The 18,399-nt window shown below is 31.4% G+C and overlaps 1 protein-coding gene across 2 annotated transcripts in view; it reads right to left on the minus strand.

Moving 5' to 3' along the window:
- Positions 1 to 715: 715 nt before the first annotated feature.
- Positions 716 to 18,399, minus strand: part of LOC108909208 (sodium/calcium exchanger 1-like) — a 135,854-nt gene continuing 118,170 nt past the window's right edge. For both annotated transcript variants that reach the window (XM_018713465.1, XM_018713466.2), the window contains exons 5-6: positions 8,828 to 8,999; positions 716 to 1,363 (exon numbers count right to left, since the gene is read on the minus strand). In XM_018713465.1, the coding sequence (XP_018568981.1) occupies positions 1,159 to 1,363; positions 8,828 to 8,999 (377 nt within the window). In that variant the 3' untranslated portion in view covers positions 716 to 1,158. The remainder of the gene's footprint in view (positions 1,364 to 8,827; positions 9,000 to 18,399) is intronic.

The raw sequence follows: 18,399 nt of genomic DNA on the forward strand, positions 1-18,399 counted from the left end.
ACTTCGGGAATTCAACAATTTTTTAAATATCTAATCAACAAAATAAAGGAGCCGTGACGGTTGCTATGAAACTCAGCTAACTTGAAACATTGCATAATTTGGGTGACAACATCAAACAAAAATCACAATCTGGAGACGCGTGTGCAAAGATGACATAACCGTGTGCAAAACGTTTAGCACACGGCGTGTGCAAAATACCGTTTTCAAGGCGTGTTTTCCGTGCGCAAAACCCCCTTTTGCAAGGCAGTCGTATAAAAAAATAGTTTTCAATTTATTTGAAAAAACTAGGTTAACTGTGCTATATTTAGAAGGCTATATCTTAGTAGGCGTGCACTTTTGTATATATATGTAAGTTAGGTCTTATTTTCATCCAAGGAACTTGTGGTAAAGCGTTGTCCATATTTTTCGGGAACACCCTGTATAGGGTAGCTCCAATTTCAGGTCAAGATAGAAACTGAAGTTACAGAAACAAGTTTTTCGAATACATATACGTATATTAAAAATTCTTATAGATATACCACTGAATATTTACACAAGTATTTTACCTTTTATCCTTTGTAAATCAGGGATGGGTAAAACTGAAAGGTTAGTTAAAATTAGTCTCTTGGTGTGGCATACCAGAATTTAAAAATTTAGCATTTTTTCACAAAAATCGTTTCTTGAGTATATTTAATATTGACAATTTTTGAGTCGTTTAGATGGCATAAAACAAAAAAATGATTACATTATTTTTTCAGGCAAAATTAAAACACAAAACGTTTTTTTGTAACAAAAAATCACACTGAATAAATCACAAAATTTAACAGCAAGAAAAATGGTGTATAGTTTCACCTACATGTCGCAGTTTTACTCAACCCTGAACAACCCTAATTCATAATTGCCACTTTGCCTTACATCTGAAGGGTAAAAAATAAAATCCCTGTGTAAATTTGCATATGTTTATTTTTACGCGTTTTGATTATAAGTTTTAAATAATTCTGCAAACAAACCCTACTCGTAAAATGTCTTTCTGCAGCACCTATCTATATAAATCTATTCGCATCAAAGTTGATGTATCTAAAATGCTTACTACTCTAAAGATATTTACGCATTCGCTAATAAACTCCTGTCACTATTCGAGTACATCTTATTAATAAATAAATTAAGTACATATAATATCTAGAACCCATGGATAACATCATACACTTCCAAGGATGACATGACGAGGTAGATGATCCACAAAGAGAAGAGAAAACATGATGTGATATATTTGATACCGGTTGGACCTCCTAGTTCGCCGCCTACGAATCTCGACCTCCTCGCTACCAGGATGATGATAACTAGCACGGCTTCCGTGCAGAAGATCGTTACAGAAAATGCCAGGCTGAAAATAAATCATTATCTTTTAGTTTGCGTATAAATAAAATACCGTTTCAAAAGCAGAAGCCCACCTATAGTTGCTATAGGGATGATAAAATAGTATCTTAAGTACCTAAGTTTCAAATCTGATAATATCTATCCATCTCAATCCCAACTATTAGCTAAGTTTCAACTTAATGACTTAGCTCAAAGAAAGCTTTATTTTTCTGTTTGGTTTCCATCTAAACTTGAAAATTGGGTAATTCATTGTAGGGAGTTACTACAGTATTTAAAATTCAAAATTTGCAATGTAGAACTACTACAATTTTTTATTTTATTTGAAAACACCAAAAACAAATGTTCTTAAAATTGCTGTAATAAATGTAATAATGTATGTGTTCGAACTACCATCGTTATCAGAATCACCTTGATATTTTTGTTATAATGATCTCAGTATAAAAAGATGACGTATTGTCAATAAAAACTAAGTTATTATTTTATGTATTTATACAGGGTGATTCACTTTTTATGATTAGGACGTTAACCATCGATAAATCTCGTCAAAATAAAGTTATTTTGAAGTACACACTTTTTCTTCCAAAGGCCCTTTTAGAGATATAAGATCTTGAAAAAAAAATTTTTTTTTGGTTTTTATTTATTTTTTCTTAAACTATTAAAGCCATTTATTTTATATTTAGTATAAAGTGTACGAATGAAACGCTTTATCGATTTTACAAATTATTATGAAAATAAATCAATCATAGACGTCCGTAAGGGGCTCCGATTGCCCCTATTTTTAATATAATTTCAACGCCACTGGAAAATTTTCAAAATTTTTTCTTACTATTTTTAAATGAAATGCTTGGTTTTTGAGAAAATGGCTACTTATGGATCTATTTCAAACAAAGTAATACAGAATAAAATATTTAATATTGAGAAACAAACAGAAATAACAATTTAATAATGCAACGTAAAATCAATGACTCAGGAAATATGTCAAAATACGTATAAACAATTAATATTCGAAGACCTTCAAGGAGCATGAGATTTTTTTTAAAAAAATCTGTGCCACCTACAACAGTTTCTTTAAGTAATAAAATAAAAAAGATAGCACTTTAAAATATTATTAACACGTAACTGATATATTCTGAACCCCTTTTTATTCATAAATTTAAATAGTGTTGTACATACTTCAATCATTACCCTGTTTACCGTTTACCTAATTGTAATGAATTTCATTTAAAAATATTGAGAGACCTTTTTGCTGTAAAATAAACCGCAATGAAAAAAAATATTAATTTTGAAAAATTTCCAGTGGCGTAGAAATTATATTAAAAATAGGGATCAGAGCCCCTTACGGACGCCTATGATTGATCTATTTTTACAATAATTTATAACGAGCGTTCAAATAAAAACGTGGTCGAAGTTGGCTCTGACACATTGGACGTAGGGCGTAGCTTATAGCGACCAACTTAACCTCATTTCTCAACGAGCTGTATAGCAGCTGTCAGTTTCAATAACGTTAATGACTATATAACTTTATTTTAAAGAATAATCGTGATAACATTAACAAACAATTAAAGGAGCTGCGGAAAGTGTCCCCCTCCTTGTTATAACACTTAAATGAAATCAGGCTTCATCAGAAAAAAAGGTGATATTATGAAGTTCACCGTAGTTGTTTAAAAACCATTCACAAAATACAGCCCGTCGCGGAAAATCAACTTCATGAAGTTCTTGCTGACAAGTTAAACGATAGGAGAACAAACGCAAATCTTTTTTTAACACTGTGTGGCAGGTACCGACTGACACTCCCACCATTTGTGATAAAACACGTACAGAAGTTCTTGGCGCATTTTCCATTATTTGTTGGACATTTTCGTTTAATTCTTCAGTCCGCTTTTTAGGTCGGCCGCTTCCTTCTTTTCTTGTTACACTGCCCGTTTCACGAAAAACATTAACACAACGCTGAACTGCACTTTGAAAAATTTTGTACTCAACAACGCCGGGAAATTGATTTTGAAATTCTATGAAACATTCCTCAATAGAATACTTCCATATTCCATCAATCTTGCGTCCATTTCTAAAGTAGGACTCTATGATAAACACTTTTTGTTCTTGAGAAAACACCATTTTAAACGCTTTTTAAAACGAAAATATTCAAATTGATAGCGGCGATATAGCGCTTTGACAGATGACGTTTAAGTTCATTTGCTATACGCTACGCCCTACGTCCAAATTTTCAGAACCAACTTGACCACGTTTTTATTTGAACGTTCGTTAAAATATATATAGCTTCTCATTCGTATATTTCATAATAAATATAAAACAAATGGCTTTCATAGTTTAAGAAAAATTAAATAAAAACCAAAAAAAAATGTTTTTTCACGAGTTTATATCTCTAAAAGGAAGCCTTTGGAAGAAAATGACATTATTTTGAGATGATTAAAGTCCTAATCATAAAAAAGTGAATCACCCTGCATATGTATATACAGGGTGTTACAAATAGCAGGTCAAGCAGTTAATTTGAAGCCTCGTTTGGCCTCAACTAAAGTTATCTCTTAAAAATTGAGAACCATAAAAATTTTAATTGATTCTAAATCAATTATACGTGTCCCAAAAGTATGGAAACAGCACAATAACTTTCGAAAAATGCATTTTGAGGATAAATGATTCAGACAAAGGATTTAGGATATTTCTCTGGCTATTCAATGGTGACCCTAAATTTGACCTTGACCTTGACCTTCAAGGTTATTTCAAGGTCAAGTTATTTTTTCAAATGGGATGCCCTACTTTTGACCCCGAAAATGAAAAGAGCGGAAAATTTTACGTTCAGATATGTCCTTGACCATTTTCCAAGATGGCGGACGCGATTCCAAAAAATTAACCGATTTACGTCAAATTTGGTATAGGGGAGTTTTTGGGGTCGCTGACTACGAATCTGATATCTGTTTTTGAGGAATTTTAGACCAAGATGGCGGACGCGATTTCAAAAATCAACCGATTTTTGCCAAAACTGATATAGTGCGGTTTTTGAAGGTGAAGGTCACGGTCAAATCAAGGGTCACCGTCAGATAGCCAGGGAAAAGATCCTACAACGTTAGTTATGGTAATTTTTTTTGCAACACGTGTTCAAGACAGCGCGCCAAATCATGCGTGACCTTGATTTGACCTTTAATGACCATCAGATATCAAATTCGGAAAATGGTCAAGGACATATCTGAACGTAAAATTTTCCGCTCTTTTCATTTCCGGGGTCAAAAGTAGGTCATCCCATTTGAAAAAAAATAACTTGACCTTGAAATAACCTTGAAGGTCAAGGTCAAATCTAGGGTCACCATTGAATAGCCAGGGAAAAATCCTAAATCTTTTGTCTGAATCATTTTTCCTCAAAATGCATTTTTCGAAAGTTATTGTGCTGTTTCCATACTTTTGGGACACCCTGTATGTTTAAAATTAATTTTCCCCTTTCTGCTAGAACTGGGGATTTGATTTGATCCTATCAATAAGGAATTAAGACGTTTTTCGACTTTTGCAGAGAGAACGAGACGTAACTAAATCCTTGTTCATTTGACAATTAAAAATTTAGTTTTCCAAAAAAATGTTGGAAAGATTTTCCGTTTTGTTAACCGAACAATGTTATTATTGTTTAAATCTAAGTAATTGCTCAAGCAAAATAACAATTCTTCCATTAAGAAAAGTAAGGCCTTTTTATTTTACAACTTCCATTTAATATCGATTATATATTTTGATTCTCTACAATAGAAATTAGAGTTGCTTTCTGGTTTCTCTTAGTTTTTCTTGTCGATATACTTGTTCTATGTTCAATTTTTCTAAATTAGTTTGTTCTGGTGTTAGACATTTGTTATAAGTTTTGCAACGTGCTGTTTCTGAGGTAATTGAAAAAGTGGAACGAAAGTTTTTCTAGTATTTATTTTTAAATGGTTAAAAGTTTACAGAAATAACTGGCATGGTGTGACCTTTACTATTGTAAGGGTCCCGTTCGTGATTTGTCGTACAAGATACTCTAGGTATGTGCAATATGACAATTACTCCTACTAGATAGATATGTCTCTATAATACTATATATCATATCATAGTGTAGAGTAGTATTTGAAGCAATAAAAAACATTACATTGAATGGTTTAGGTATATATTTGACAATTTTTTTTTTAATTTCTAAAACCAACAATTTTTTATTCCATCCGCCATATAGGAATCGACATTTCGAATTTTGTAAGTCTGAGTTCAGATTTGAAGTCAGCGACCTCGAAGACTTTAAGAATAAGCGGGAATTTAAGTGTTTTTAATTTGATTCTTCTCTCTTTTTTTCTTCACCTGATGTTACTTAATTTTTGATCACCGACAAATACATCAAACTAATCAGTTCCGAAATACGATTTCTCGGAGAGGAAAAAATATATTCGAAGGATTCAAAATGGATTTTGAAGGGAAAGAGTAGTACTTATTACCACAATGAGTTTTTTGAGAAAAATTACTTCGTGATGTAAATAATTTCGAGTACAGTGAACAACCGTGTTTTTCTCACGTTTAGGTTAGGATATCTCGAAAATCTCTCGTAATGAAGCAATTCTGAAGTCAGATTTGGGCTCAGTGCATCAAAAACCTTCTGAAAAGTATAGCTTGGTTCTGATTTAAAATTTCGGTTTTTAATTTACTAATCTTTAAAGCAAAATAAAAGCATAAAAGCAAAAAATAAAATATATGACTTTTAAGAAATACTTCCTCCTATACCCGCCTTGTCATCTAAATAGGACATGCTATATCGTTTGAATGCGGATGAAATATAACCTATACATACAGCATATACATACGTCCGGTAATTCTGCTGACGAAAGATCTTAGTCCTTTACTAGATATTGCTGGTGTTATTTAATGTTAGATAGGGTTGAAGTCCGTAGAGTAATTGTTTCCGACAACATAATTTGTCAATAATTCCGTATATTATTTCTAAAAAATGGGAACGTAGATTTAGAATTTAAAATATCATTTTGCAGTTAAGTTTTAGAATCGTAAGCAATTTAGGGTTCGTTATGAAAATATTTAAATTAAAATTTGAAAAAACAAAAAGCTCGACAAATATTATTACTAGGTCAAGGAAGAGAAATTGCAATGACATAAATAGATACCAAGTTAATCTTTCGATTTATGGTAGGCATTGTACCGAATTGCTAAGCCCGAAGATCAAATGAAATTATTCGAAATAAATCTTCTTTCCCTGTCGTCATTTCTAGACATTCCATTTTGTGGATGTGTTTTGTGCTCTCTGATATTATATTACGGTAGGAAAGGAAAATTTATTTAGTGAGTTATTTCCAAGGAGATTTAATAGCGTCTCGTCTGCCAAAAACTTAACCTTCATCACAGTTTGACAGGTGCTGACGATTTAGTACACAGTGTAGTCGGCTTTATGGTTACATTGAAAATAAATCAATAATAATATGATTCTAGGTAGCAATATGACAATTTTTATTGCTGCCGTCTCCGTCTTGGATTCATAATTAATACCTTGTTATTCATAAATAAAAAAAATTGTATATTCTTCCAAATGACGTTTTAATGACCTTACATAATGGTAAAATATTTTATCGTGACTCACTGATATACAGGGTGGCCAAATGAAAACAAAACAGAGCCATTTACAGGAACTGCGTCAAGATTGTAGAAAAACGTTCAGACCCGTGGATTTTAGATTAAAGGGGGACATTCTTTGCTGGTATTTTTGACTCCGCCACTTTCACCCCCAAGCAAGGGTAAGCATCACCCCAAAATATTTAAATGGCATTGGGGGTTGAGTAATATTTCTTTTGAAAGCTCTTACAATGCTCTTTGCAACAGACTTTAAATTTTCTGATGACAGCCCGCTTCCATAGAAGAATAAAGATTTTGTTCGAAACGTTCGCGCACATTCCGAAGCATTTCCGGAGTGATTCGACGGTATTCGTCGACGATTCTATGATGCAAATTTTCCTGTGTTTTATAGATTTTACTTTTTAGGTATCCCCACAAAAAGAAATCAAGGGACGATAAATCCGGTGATCATGGAGGCCACTCTATGCTACCTCTTCTCCCAATCCAATTCCGTATAAAACGTTGGTCCAAATACTGACGGACAGTTACCGTATAATACGTCCTGTTGAAAAATCAAATGCTCTTCATCATACTCTGGAACATTTTCAATAATATCAGTCAAGGCAGGGTCAATTCAATAGCGTATTCCAGTAATTGCAAATACATTCGGCCAGTCAAATTACCAGGTAGAAAAAAAGAACCCACCAGCCGGTCATCGAAAATTCCAGCCCATACATTTAATTTATTTTTCCGGTTGCACCTCGTGAAAAACTCTTGGGTTTGAATCGGACCAATAGTGGCAATTATGACGATTTACTGTCTCGTTCAAGAAAAAACTGCATTCATCAGAAAAACAGATGTTGAAAAGGAAACTCTAGAACATACTTCCTCCTGACATGTCGATCTTGATGTTGTTCATTAAATAGCTGAGCTGTTCTATTCGCACATTTATTGTTTATAAAGTAAAGCGAAATGATATCTACCCTTTCCGCAACGGAATAAACCATAGTGTTTCATTTTCAAAAACACAATTAAATAAACTACCAACCAACGCTTCTAAATAATACTAGAAAATAATTTGGAATCCACAAATTTTACGTTCATTGTGTGTGTATAGCATTCATTTTTGTTTTTTACAAATGTGTTTTTTTTTACGAAATTAATAACAAATCGCCAAAAACCAATGTAACACAAGAAATACTAAATTTATACTATTGGCGTACTTAACTCGAATGACTGACATTTTTATCGTTACTAATTGTTTGTACATAAGTTTCAACTTTAAAATCAAAATTCTTAATAAGTATTGGGCGGAATTATAAAATTTAAAGTCTGTTGTAAAGAGAATTGTAAGAGCTTTCAAAAGAAATATTATTCAACCCCCAATGCCTTTTAAATATTTTGGGGTGATGTTTACCCTTGCTTGGGGGTGAAAGTGTCGGAGTCAAAAATACCAGCAAAGAATGTTCCCCTTTAATCTAACATCGACGGGTCTGAGCGTTTTTCTACAATCTTGACGCAATTCCTGAAAATTACTCTGTTTCGTTTTCATTTGGCCACCCTGTATTTAAAAAATTTATGAACATTTGTGTATCCAATATATTTACCAACAAATTGACCAAGCTATATTAGTACATAAATAACATAAAAATTATTATGAATTTTCTGTAGAATCAATAAATTTGCTAAGAAACTGAAAACTAGAACCGGTTTATTGACACATTTTGAGTACTCTAGACACTTTTAATATACATATGATCATTAATATCAATTTCATTACACTTTTAGTTTGGACACTTCTTTTTATTTCTTAATCAATGACTGGAACAAATTATTCGATGATATATGATTAAGTGTAACGTTTTCAAGAATTAAGTACAATTACTTTCAAGACACTTACTTGCCAGGATCGACATGGAAGACTTGTCCTTTGACGTGATGATATATGGCAGCAATTGACCATGCGACGCCGATACCTAGGAACACGTTGACTGCATTACTTCCGGTAACGTTGCCAATGCTGGCGTCTGCATGTTTATCTTGGATGGCTGCTACTTTGCTAGCAAACGTATCTGTAAAAATTAAAGGAGTTGGTAGAAAATCCTGTAATAAAAATTTATTTTTATGATTAACCTGTAACTAATGTTGAAATGTAAAACAAAATAGGGTACACGGAAAAATGCCTTGTTTAACATTACTTTATTACAATTATTATAATAATAATGTATAGAAAGTGTTTTCGTATTTCGCAACAAATGTATTACTTTTATTGCAGTAAAATTCGATTATACAATTTATATCTACTTCTATGTTTGCAGTAGAAAGTAGTACACAAGGTGTTTTTGAAATAAGTGGGTTCTTTGAAAAGGGTGATACAGGGTACAAAAATGATCAACTTTTATTAAGTAACTGATGATCTAAATGCTTTTGTTTTCGAGAAAATTAATTAAGAAAATTAACCATAAATGAAAGTCGACCCTGTGCATCTTGTGCACGTGCAAGGCCAGAATGCTTCGGACTAGCTACATGCGTAAAGCGCTTCTCTAATTCGCTGACCTTTCACGTGACTTCCAATCAAGCAAATCTAATGGCAAGTAACTAGGTCAGTATGTAACTTGTATTCTATTCTATAAAATGTTTTCTAATCAAGAACTACCAGATATGGTGTTAATATACGAATAATATCAGTACAATTTAAATGAGACTTGTTGTTTGTATGCAGTCCGTCGAAGAAAACCTCGTTGAGGAAGATCTGAGGCGCAATATCTAACAGTACCGGTGTGGCGTGTGCTTTGGGAATAATTATTACACCCCTATCATGTATAAAGAATTCAGGCATTAAATAACAGTGATTTTCAGCCCCTGTGTGAAATTGTGCCAGTGGTTTCGATACAATAGCACAAGATCCAGATTTTACAAGCAAAGTGTTTTTGTGGATGAATCTGTAATTATTATTAGAGACGGCATACTAAATTTCCTCAACATTTACTATTGGTGTGATGCAAATCTATACATTGTACAGAGATCTCGGTTCCAGAAACAGATTTCAGTGAATGTGTGGTGTGGTGTTCTTGGTGACTTGGTCCGATACTGTTACCTCCACGTTTAAATGGTACTTTTAATTTAGAGTTTTTAAAAAAATCCGTGCCTAACTGCATGCTGCTGCCCCTCCCCATGTTTCTCGTGCAATTTGTGAATTTTTACATACCAACTTTCGGGAAATGGCCCTGTAAGTCTCTCTGGACATTTTTGTATGGGGGTGTATGAGACAGAAATGTGTACCGGACGCCTATGGTCGATGCAGCAGATCTTAAATAGCGTATTTTTGCTGCAGCTAATGAAATTCGACAAATGCCGGGAATATTTCCACGTATACGGACTAATTTTGACCCCTAACATTTCTTTATTTTGGAGTAAGTACCTACTGATTTGCTTCTTTTCTATTCAGTTGTTATTTTATGCATTTCTTACTTCGTTATTATTGTATCTACCATGTGACTATTTGTTATATTATTAGTGGATATTATTGTAGGCCTTTAAGCTGTTCTATCACCAAATTGTAAATAAAAATAGAAATAATCTCTAGACACATTCACTTTTAAAAACCAAATGTGTATACAGGGTGATTCACAACTTTTCGTAAAAAAAATTTTGTACAGTCCTTATAGTTTCCGTGAAAAAAGTTATTGAAATTGTAGTACTTTCAAGCATTACATCGCTGGACAACTGTAGTCATTCGCAATACGCGTGGAGATTCACTTAGCCTCAGCGACTCCGAGTACTAAAATCCCATTTTACAATCGTCGTTGAGATAGTGTTTACAATAGTTTTTTTAGGAGTTAGTGTCAAAAATGGCTTGCGTGTATAGCAACTCGGAGTTGATGGATATCGTTCTAATTTATGGTGAAGAAAGACAACATTTGTATTATGGTGAAATATTTGTGTTAGTTCGTAGAAATTAAGACGGCCGCAATTGTGTTTACACGTCGGTGGACAAAATTTTGAACAGTTGTAACATCAGGAATGTCAAATTATTTTATTAATGAAATTCACAAATTAATTTTATTAATTAATAATAACAATAGCGGCAAAAGCAGTTGAATTTATTGACCGTTTTTATCACCACTTTACCGCCATGCTAGTCGCGTTGTGCGAGGTCAGGTTTTGCAGTGGACCAATTTCCAGTGCCGCACAGAAATGTATTTTTAAATCATTTTCGAACTGCCCTTTTTGAACTTTTCTTTACAAAATTGTATTTGTAAAAGCACATCCAAAATTTTTTTTTTGAATAAGTTCTGAATCACCCTGTATTTATGCACAATGGATAAACTAAATTGATTAACGATAAATCATTGTGGAATTACTCGTATTATTTTAGGTTGTTATATAATTTAATAAATATGCATTACTATTTATTTTACTTTTATTTATACCATAAATAGCTATTTCTTTCACCATTTACTTCAAAAAACCCCATGTTGCAAATAACGTATTTCATCATTTCCCGAGTGAAGCGAAAATTAATATTAAATTCTTGACCCGTTGATGGCGAGCTATCGTTTAGGTGTGCCAGGATCGAACTGTTCTTTTTGGAATTGCTCCTAAATATATCCGACATTTTCTCTGGAAACACGAAGTGTAAATAACTGGTAGCGCAAGTTCATGTTACTGTTTAATAGTGACATTTTCATGATTATTCATAACTGGAATTATAGAATATATTCCGACTTCAATTATTTAGTTTTAATTACAAATATTCACAAAAGTTCATATAAACATAATTCTAATGAATTTCATAAGGCATGTGACCAGTTCTACAGGGCGTAACGTAGATGTTGTGACAAAATAACGAAAAAAATCTTTTGTCCATTTTGCCGTGAAATGAATTACTCAAGAAACCTTAAATATATATACTTCAAACGGAATAGACCTAGTTAATACCAGAATTTTTGTGGAAGAAAATTTTCTGAGAGGGAATAATTGACAACTTTATCCTTGCTCCTGTTATTCTACCGCCCGTTTAAATGGTCAACATTATTCGAAATACCTCCAAGACACTTTACCAGAATTATTGGACGTTCTTGGCCTGTTTACTTCTACATTCCTGTCGTTGTTTTTACAAGGCCAGTCCTAAGCCTGAATAAAGTGAGAAGGGAAGAAGTGGCGAGATTATGAAATGAAACCTAGATACCCAAAAAACGGTCGTTCAAAGATACATTAACCAAATATACCTTTTTTCAGAAAAAACGTCGGAGAATACAAGACTTCATTAAAAATTCAATACACTAAGGCACAAAAAAGTTATGACAATTAAAATGCATATCTTTGTTGTGTAATTTTTCAAAATTCTTTGAGATAATCTTGTACAAACACGTTTGCCCATCATTTAAAATGTATGCGTCACCTGACCAATATAGCTTTATGGAAAATAGATTTTGTATTACAAATATAGCTTGCTTAACACAATATTTATGTGAATTTCTTGATAAACAAGAACAAGTGGACGTTTTACTTTCTAAACCCGTTTAAGTTTTTAGAGTAGTATTTATCTGGCAGAAAACAATTTATCGAGTATGATGGTTTTAAATCTTATGTTTATAACGTAAATACAAGAGTTCCGCAGGGGTCCAACTTGGGACCTCTGTTGTTTTTTATTTTCATTAATGATTTGGCTAACTTAATTAAATGCCCCAAACTTATTTTCGCCAATGACCTTAAATTTTATAGTAAAATAAATAGTATTCATGACTGTTATAATTTGCAATTAATTATTGATTTTATTTTACAGTGGTGTAAAAAATATCACATTCATATCAATGTTTCTAAATGTAAAAATGTAAAATCACGTATTCTATTTCCTTGGATCTACAACTATAAATACTGATATTGTGGCGCCTACTTCGACAGTGGTCTTAGCTTCAGACAACACGTTAATAATATTGTGCTTTCTGCTTTAAAGGTTCTTGGATTTATAATGAGATCATTTAGAAATGCTTATGCTCTAAACATTCTGTTTTATTCTCTGATTAGGTTTAAGAACGGAAATTGAAATCCCGTTTCATCTAACAAAGTACTACAATATTCATATACAGGATAGGAAAGTACCGATGGTCTATCTGAAGTTACATGAGAACAACAAAGTAAGCCATAGAAATCCATGCGATAGAGAAGGATGGCTATAATGAAGGCCTCTCATAGTCACCGCCCGTTTCGCCCTTCCACAAATAAGATCCACTTCCTATTTGTGGAAGGGCGAAATGGGCGTTGACTATTAGACGCCTTCATTATAGCCATCCTTGTCTATCACATGGATTTCTATGGCTTACTTTATCGCTCTCACGTAACTTCTGATAGACCATCGGTACTTTCCTACACTGTAGATGTCGCTACAGGAAATACGTTTATAGTAAAAATAGTACGATTATTTCATTCATTCAAATTCCGGCAAAACACACCTAAAAAACGAGAAAATGCCAGGTGCACGCACACGTGCACGATAATGAGTTGTCCGGCCTATACGTGCATCCCACTCTCTTGCTATCTCATAATTGCATATGAAAAGAGAAGGGTAATAAAATAATAAAAACTCCAATTTGCGGCCGCCGGTATTTTGTTTTGAAAATATTTCTATTTTCTATCTTCTACATATTATTATGTACATATTTACAAAAAAAGGAGGATAGCAAGTGGTTGTACAAATTTATAATATTTGCAGCCAACTAAAAGTTTTTTCATATTATTTTCTACATTTTAGTACTTTATGGATTCGGAGTTCGGACCAGAATAGGTGCGAATGTAATTATTTCTTGTATGGATCTTTGAGCTGTTATCTTTTAATGTTGCATTGTGGCTGCGAAATATTTTATTTGCGGAATTTACTATTTGTTATATGAAGGAAAAAACATTAACAGAGTAAGTATTACAATTTGCTAGGCATAGTTGTATTTAGTACAAAATTCAAGTAAATTATATGTATTAAAATAAATATGTAGGTATTGTATCCCACTAAACATTTTCAGTTTCTGATATGTTTCAGAAACGTTTCCATTTTTCTTCAAACGTTTCATAAAAAATCCATGCAACGTTCTAGTAACGTTCTAGAAGCACAAAATGTCCTCCCCAAAATACGTTTCCAATGAAACGTTTCAAAAAATTGGTTTCAGTAACATTCTTTTTAAGTTCCATTTATGCCCTCGATATTTTTGTTTTACGTTTCAGTATATTTTCAGAAATGTTTGAGTAACATAATAATTTTATTACCATATTGTTCTCATAATGCTCTCAACCTTAGAAAATTTTCATTTTAAAAGCGTTTTTGAAATAGTATAAATAGTGTGAGTATTTTTTTAAATATCTCTAATACTCCTTTGTGATATTTTTATTTGTATTGTGAATGACTTAATTCGAACTAAAAAAAGTTATATTGTATATTAAAAAAAAATAAATATGCTCTTCTAGTTTGGGGATGCGGTAACTTTTACTAAGAATTTTTTTCTTTTTGAGAAGCCACTGAAAAAAGTTTCTAATATCGATTACGAATTTTGCCATTCATCGTAGAAATAAAAATATCACAAAACAATATCAGAAGCATTAAAAAAAAGCTACACATTTTATATTGTTCAAATACGCTTCTGAAATGGAAATTTTCTAATGTTGAGACCATCATGAATATGGTAACAATGACGAACTGATAATTAGAAAAAGTTAGTTATGATTATGAATCTTGAAATGGTAGGTACATGAAAAACAAATAACATTACTGAAAAATAATATAAAGTTATAATTTCTTCTACGCATGGTCAATATTACATATATCCTTTTAATAATAATAAATTTTAAGCATGCCTATACACATAAACAAATATAAACATTACGTCTATTTCACATGATTCATCCATATTTCAAATAGTTCTCACTGACTAAGTAGTTACCCATCAAATTATACCGAAACGTATAGTTGTTGTTCCATTTTCTTAATTCTTGTCCCTTGTCCTCTTGTCTGTAATAGGTAGTGGGTATAACTATATTTAGGTAGATGTGACGCAAAATTGGAAATGTCTACACATATCGTTTTAAACATTTTGCATCAATATTCATTATTTTATATGCACCTTACAATAACCACAACTGCAAACACTACAAATTATCATATAAAATAGCGTCAAAGTAAAGATGAATAACAACGAAACCAAGCAAACTGACAAACCGCAACTTTTTTTCTAATTATGTTTTTATATCACAAAGGCAAATGAACTAACGCTTGAGAAGGATTGGGGATTGAGAGCAAAATTTAACTAATACCGAATGTTCCATAAGATAAGCAAAAATAGCAAAGGGTTGTTCGTCTGTTATGTTTCCGACATTGAAAGGGAATGTTTCGAGTAATGTTTCAACCTCTCTTCAATTGTAACGTTTCGGCTATGTTTCACTAAATAAGTTTTCAAGTGCTACATTTCTGTAATGAAACAGAAACGTTTCTAGTTAATGTGTCAAATGTTCAGTAAAACATATCATTTGCAACGTTTGATTTACGTTTCGTGTTTAGTGGGATTTGATTATTTAAAAATAAAAGTTACATATGTGACAATGGACTTTCCGCTTACTTAGCCGTAATATAAATATGACATATTGTCGCAGCAATGCACATACAGGCTGTTCCAATAGTGTGACAAAGTTTATAATTATTTTCAGTTATAGTTGTATAGGGCAAAATCTTCAGGCCAAAAACAAGATTTTCTGAACGTTTAATTCGGTCTGAAAATAATGAATAATGGAAATAATAATAAAATGTGAATCCGAGCAAGTAACTTTTTTCGTATCACTACTACAGGCAGTTATACTAAACTTTATCGCACTATTGTGGCACCCTATATATGACTAGATATATCATTATGGTAAATCAAAAGCATAATAGGTAAAAATGTATAATTATCTATGTTTATAACAAATATTATCTGGTAAAATTCTTTTCTTACTTTCAGATACGGAACCGGAAGAAGTCTATATGTTATTTCGTAATATACCTATAGTGGTGAAAACAACCCACTCTATGTAGAACAAATTAAGAAATATGAAGAATTATGGAAAAAATCAATGGCAACAAATTTGGAACAATTTTATAAAAATTGTATACTACCAGAAATAATATACAAAAATATTCCACAGGGAAAAAGATGTATGGATCCAGAATATATTATAGAAACTCAAATTAATAAAAAGAAATAATTTTATTTTATGAATTTTTAAATTTTTTCCTGTTCTACTGTACCTATTCTATTTACTTCTTTATTACTTTCATTTATTTACATATTTATTAAACTACACTGTTCCACAGAATTTCTGTTTATATTGGAGGTATTAAAGTACCTATAAGACAACTATTTTTTCAATTGAAGTGAACTGAATTACCTATTTCTCATAAAAAAAATTTAGACTCAAATCGTCCTTTTGTACATAATTCTTTACACATTTTTTGGACAAAATAAGTATATCGTACATATTTTTTATATTTTCTCATTATTATGTATATTCACAATTAAAATTCTATTTATATTAATATGCAAATTTTTTTTATCAAGAATTACTTAATATTAATTATTAAAAATATAATATTTTCCATTTCTGTTTATACCAAAGTAAGCCGCTTTATTCACAAATCGTAATTATAACGTAACTTTCCGTTATGAACAACTTTTCTTATTAACATTTTTTTTATATTATCAAAAACAAAAGCAGTTTATTCTTCAACGTTATTAATTTTGTTAAATTTCTGATCACCCTGTATATATATTTATTACAGTTTTTCATGACAAACGTATTCAATTAAAAAGCAAAATATTTTTTGTCACGAATTACTTTTTCTAGTAGAATAGAAAATAAAAATGTTTTCCCTCTTATCCACTAACCGTAGATACTAATATAGGTATATTAATTATAAATTATGGTTTTAAATAAACTAAAAATTGTTTATATTTCATATTTTCTAAAATTATATAATAGTATGGACTTGCACTGTTACTTATATACTTTTATACAAAAATATATCTAAAATGATCATGACATTCTTTAAATATTTACGTATCAATTAACAGAAACCATGACTACCAATTCAGAATCAGGTTATACCAAATTAACCACATACAACAGCTGTTCGTTAAAAATAACCCGAGTCCATTCATAAATAAATTTTTACTAGTGCGACATCTATTACAAATCAAGCGAATTAAAAGTCGGAGATAATGCTATTCATGAATGAATATTTTTTAATAATTTTATTCCAATATAACTTTTTAAATAATAAAGTGATGAACAAACTATGAAATAAAGTCTAATCAGTTTATTTATTTAAAGACAACTATATAAAAAATTGCATAATTCTATAATACTATGAAGAAATAATCGTTTCTTTGTAAAAGTCCAAAAAACCTTCATATTTAGAAATTAATTTCTCACGAATTATTTACCTATCCCAATTAATGTTTGCTTTACTGTCTTCATTTATACTTTGCCAAATGTGATATGAAATTTTACTACTTTCTTCCATTGCTTTAAAAAGATATATTGGAATAAAAAAAGGGCTGTTTTCTACCATTTTTCGGTATAATTTAGGCAACCAGAAATGCATCAGTTTCCATCCTTAAGCTGAATATTGTATTCTTGTTTGGTACCCATTATATAACTGTTACATTGATGTTATTGAATCAGTTCAAATACGTTTTTTTAAAATACTTAACATTTAAAGAGGATGGTTTGTACCCCTAAAGGGGAATAGATAACGCAATTTTATTAAACAGATTTAATATGTTTTCTTTAGAGTTAAGACGAAGAATTATGGGGGTAACATTTTTATATTATATTATCCATGATAGAATTGATTGCAGTGAGTTACTGGCATATTTATATTTTTTAATTCCAAGATTTCAAACTAGGTACGAACGTCTTCTTGTGGTGCATACCTTTCACAGCAACCTTTTGATAAAATCACCGATACGTGTAATGGCTGGCAGTTTTAATGCAACTTGTAGCGAATGTGTGATATTTATGCCGATAGTCTTCATAAAATGAAACGTTGTGTCATTACTTCTCTGAACCTGTAGATTCCCACTGTTGTTATGTTTGTTTAACGATATTGATATCTATTAATAATTTAAATTTGTTTATGTATTTTTGCATTTGTATTTTTTTATGATTTTTTTAAATTGTCAATGTATATCTTTCGTTTTTCATGCGTTTGCTGTAATTGGGTGTATGTATACCTTTATTATATAAAGTACTGTAGCTTCACTCTCTAATAATTTGCAGCAAATTCGACACCAGATTCCATTTTGTCATAATACGAAGTTTTTTGTATTTAATACAATTATAAAATTTTAGACCAACATATAGATGATCATATTATTCTGTTCCCAGGAATATGTGGTAGAATGTTGTCCAGACCTTATGGCACCGTGCATGAGAATAATAATTTTTATT

Source organism: Anoplophora glabripennis, unplaced genomic scaffold (assembly GCF_000390285.2).
Source record: "Anoplophora glabripennis isolate ALB-LARVAE unplaced genomic scaffold, Agla_2.0 scaffold398, whole genome shotgun sequence".
Taxonomy (NCBI): domain Eukaryota; kingdom Metazoa; phylum Arthropoda; class Insecta; order Coleoptera; family Cerambycidae; genus Anoplophora; species Anoplophora glabripennis.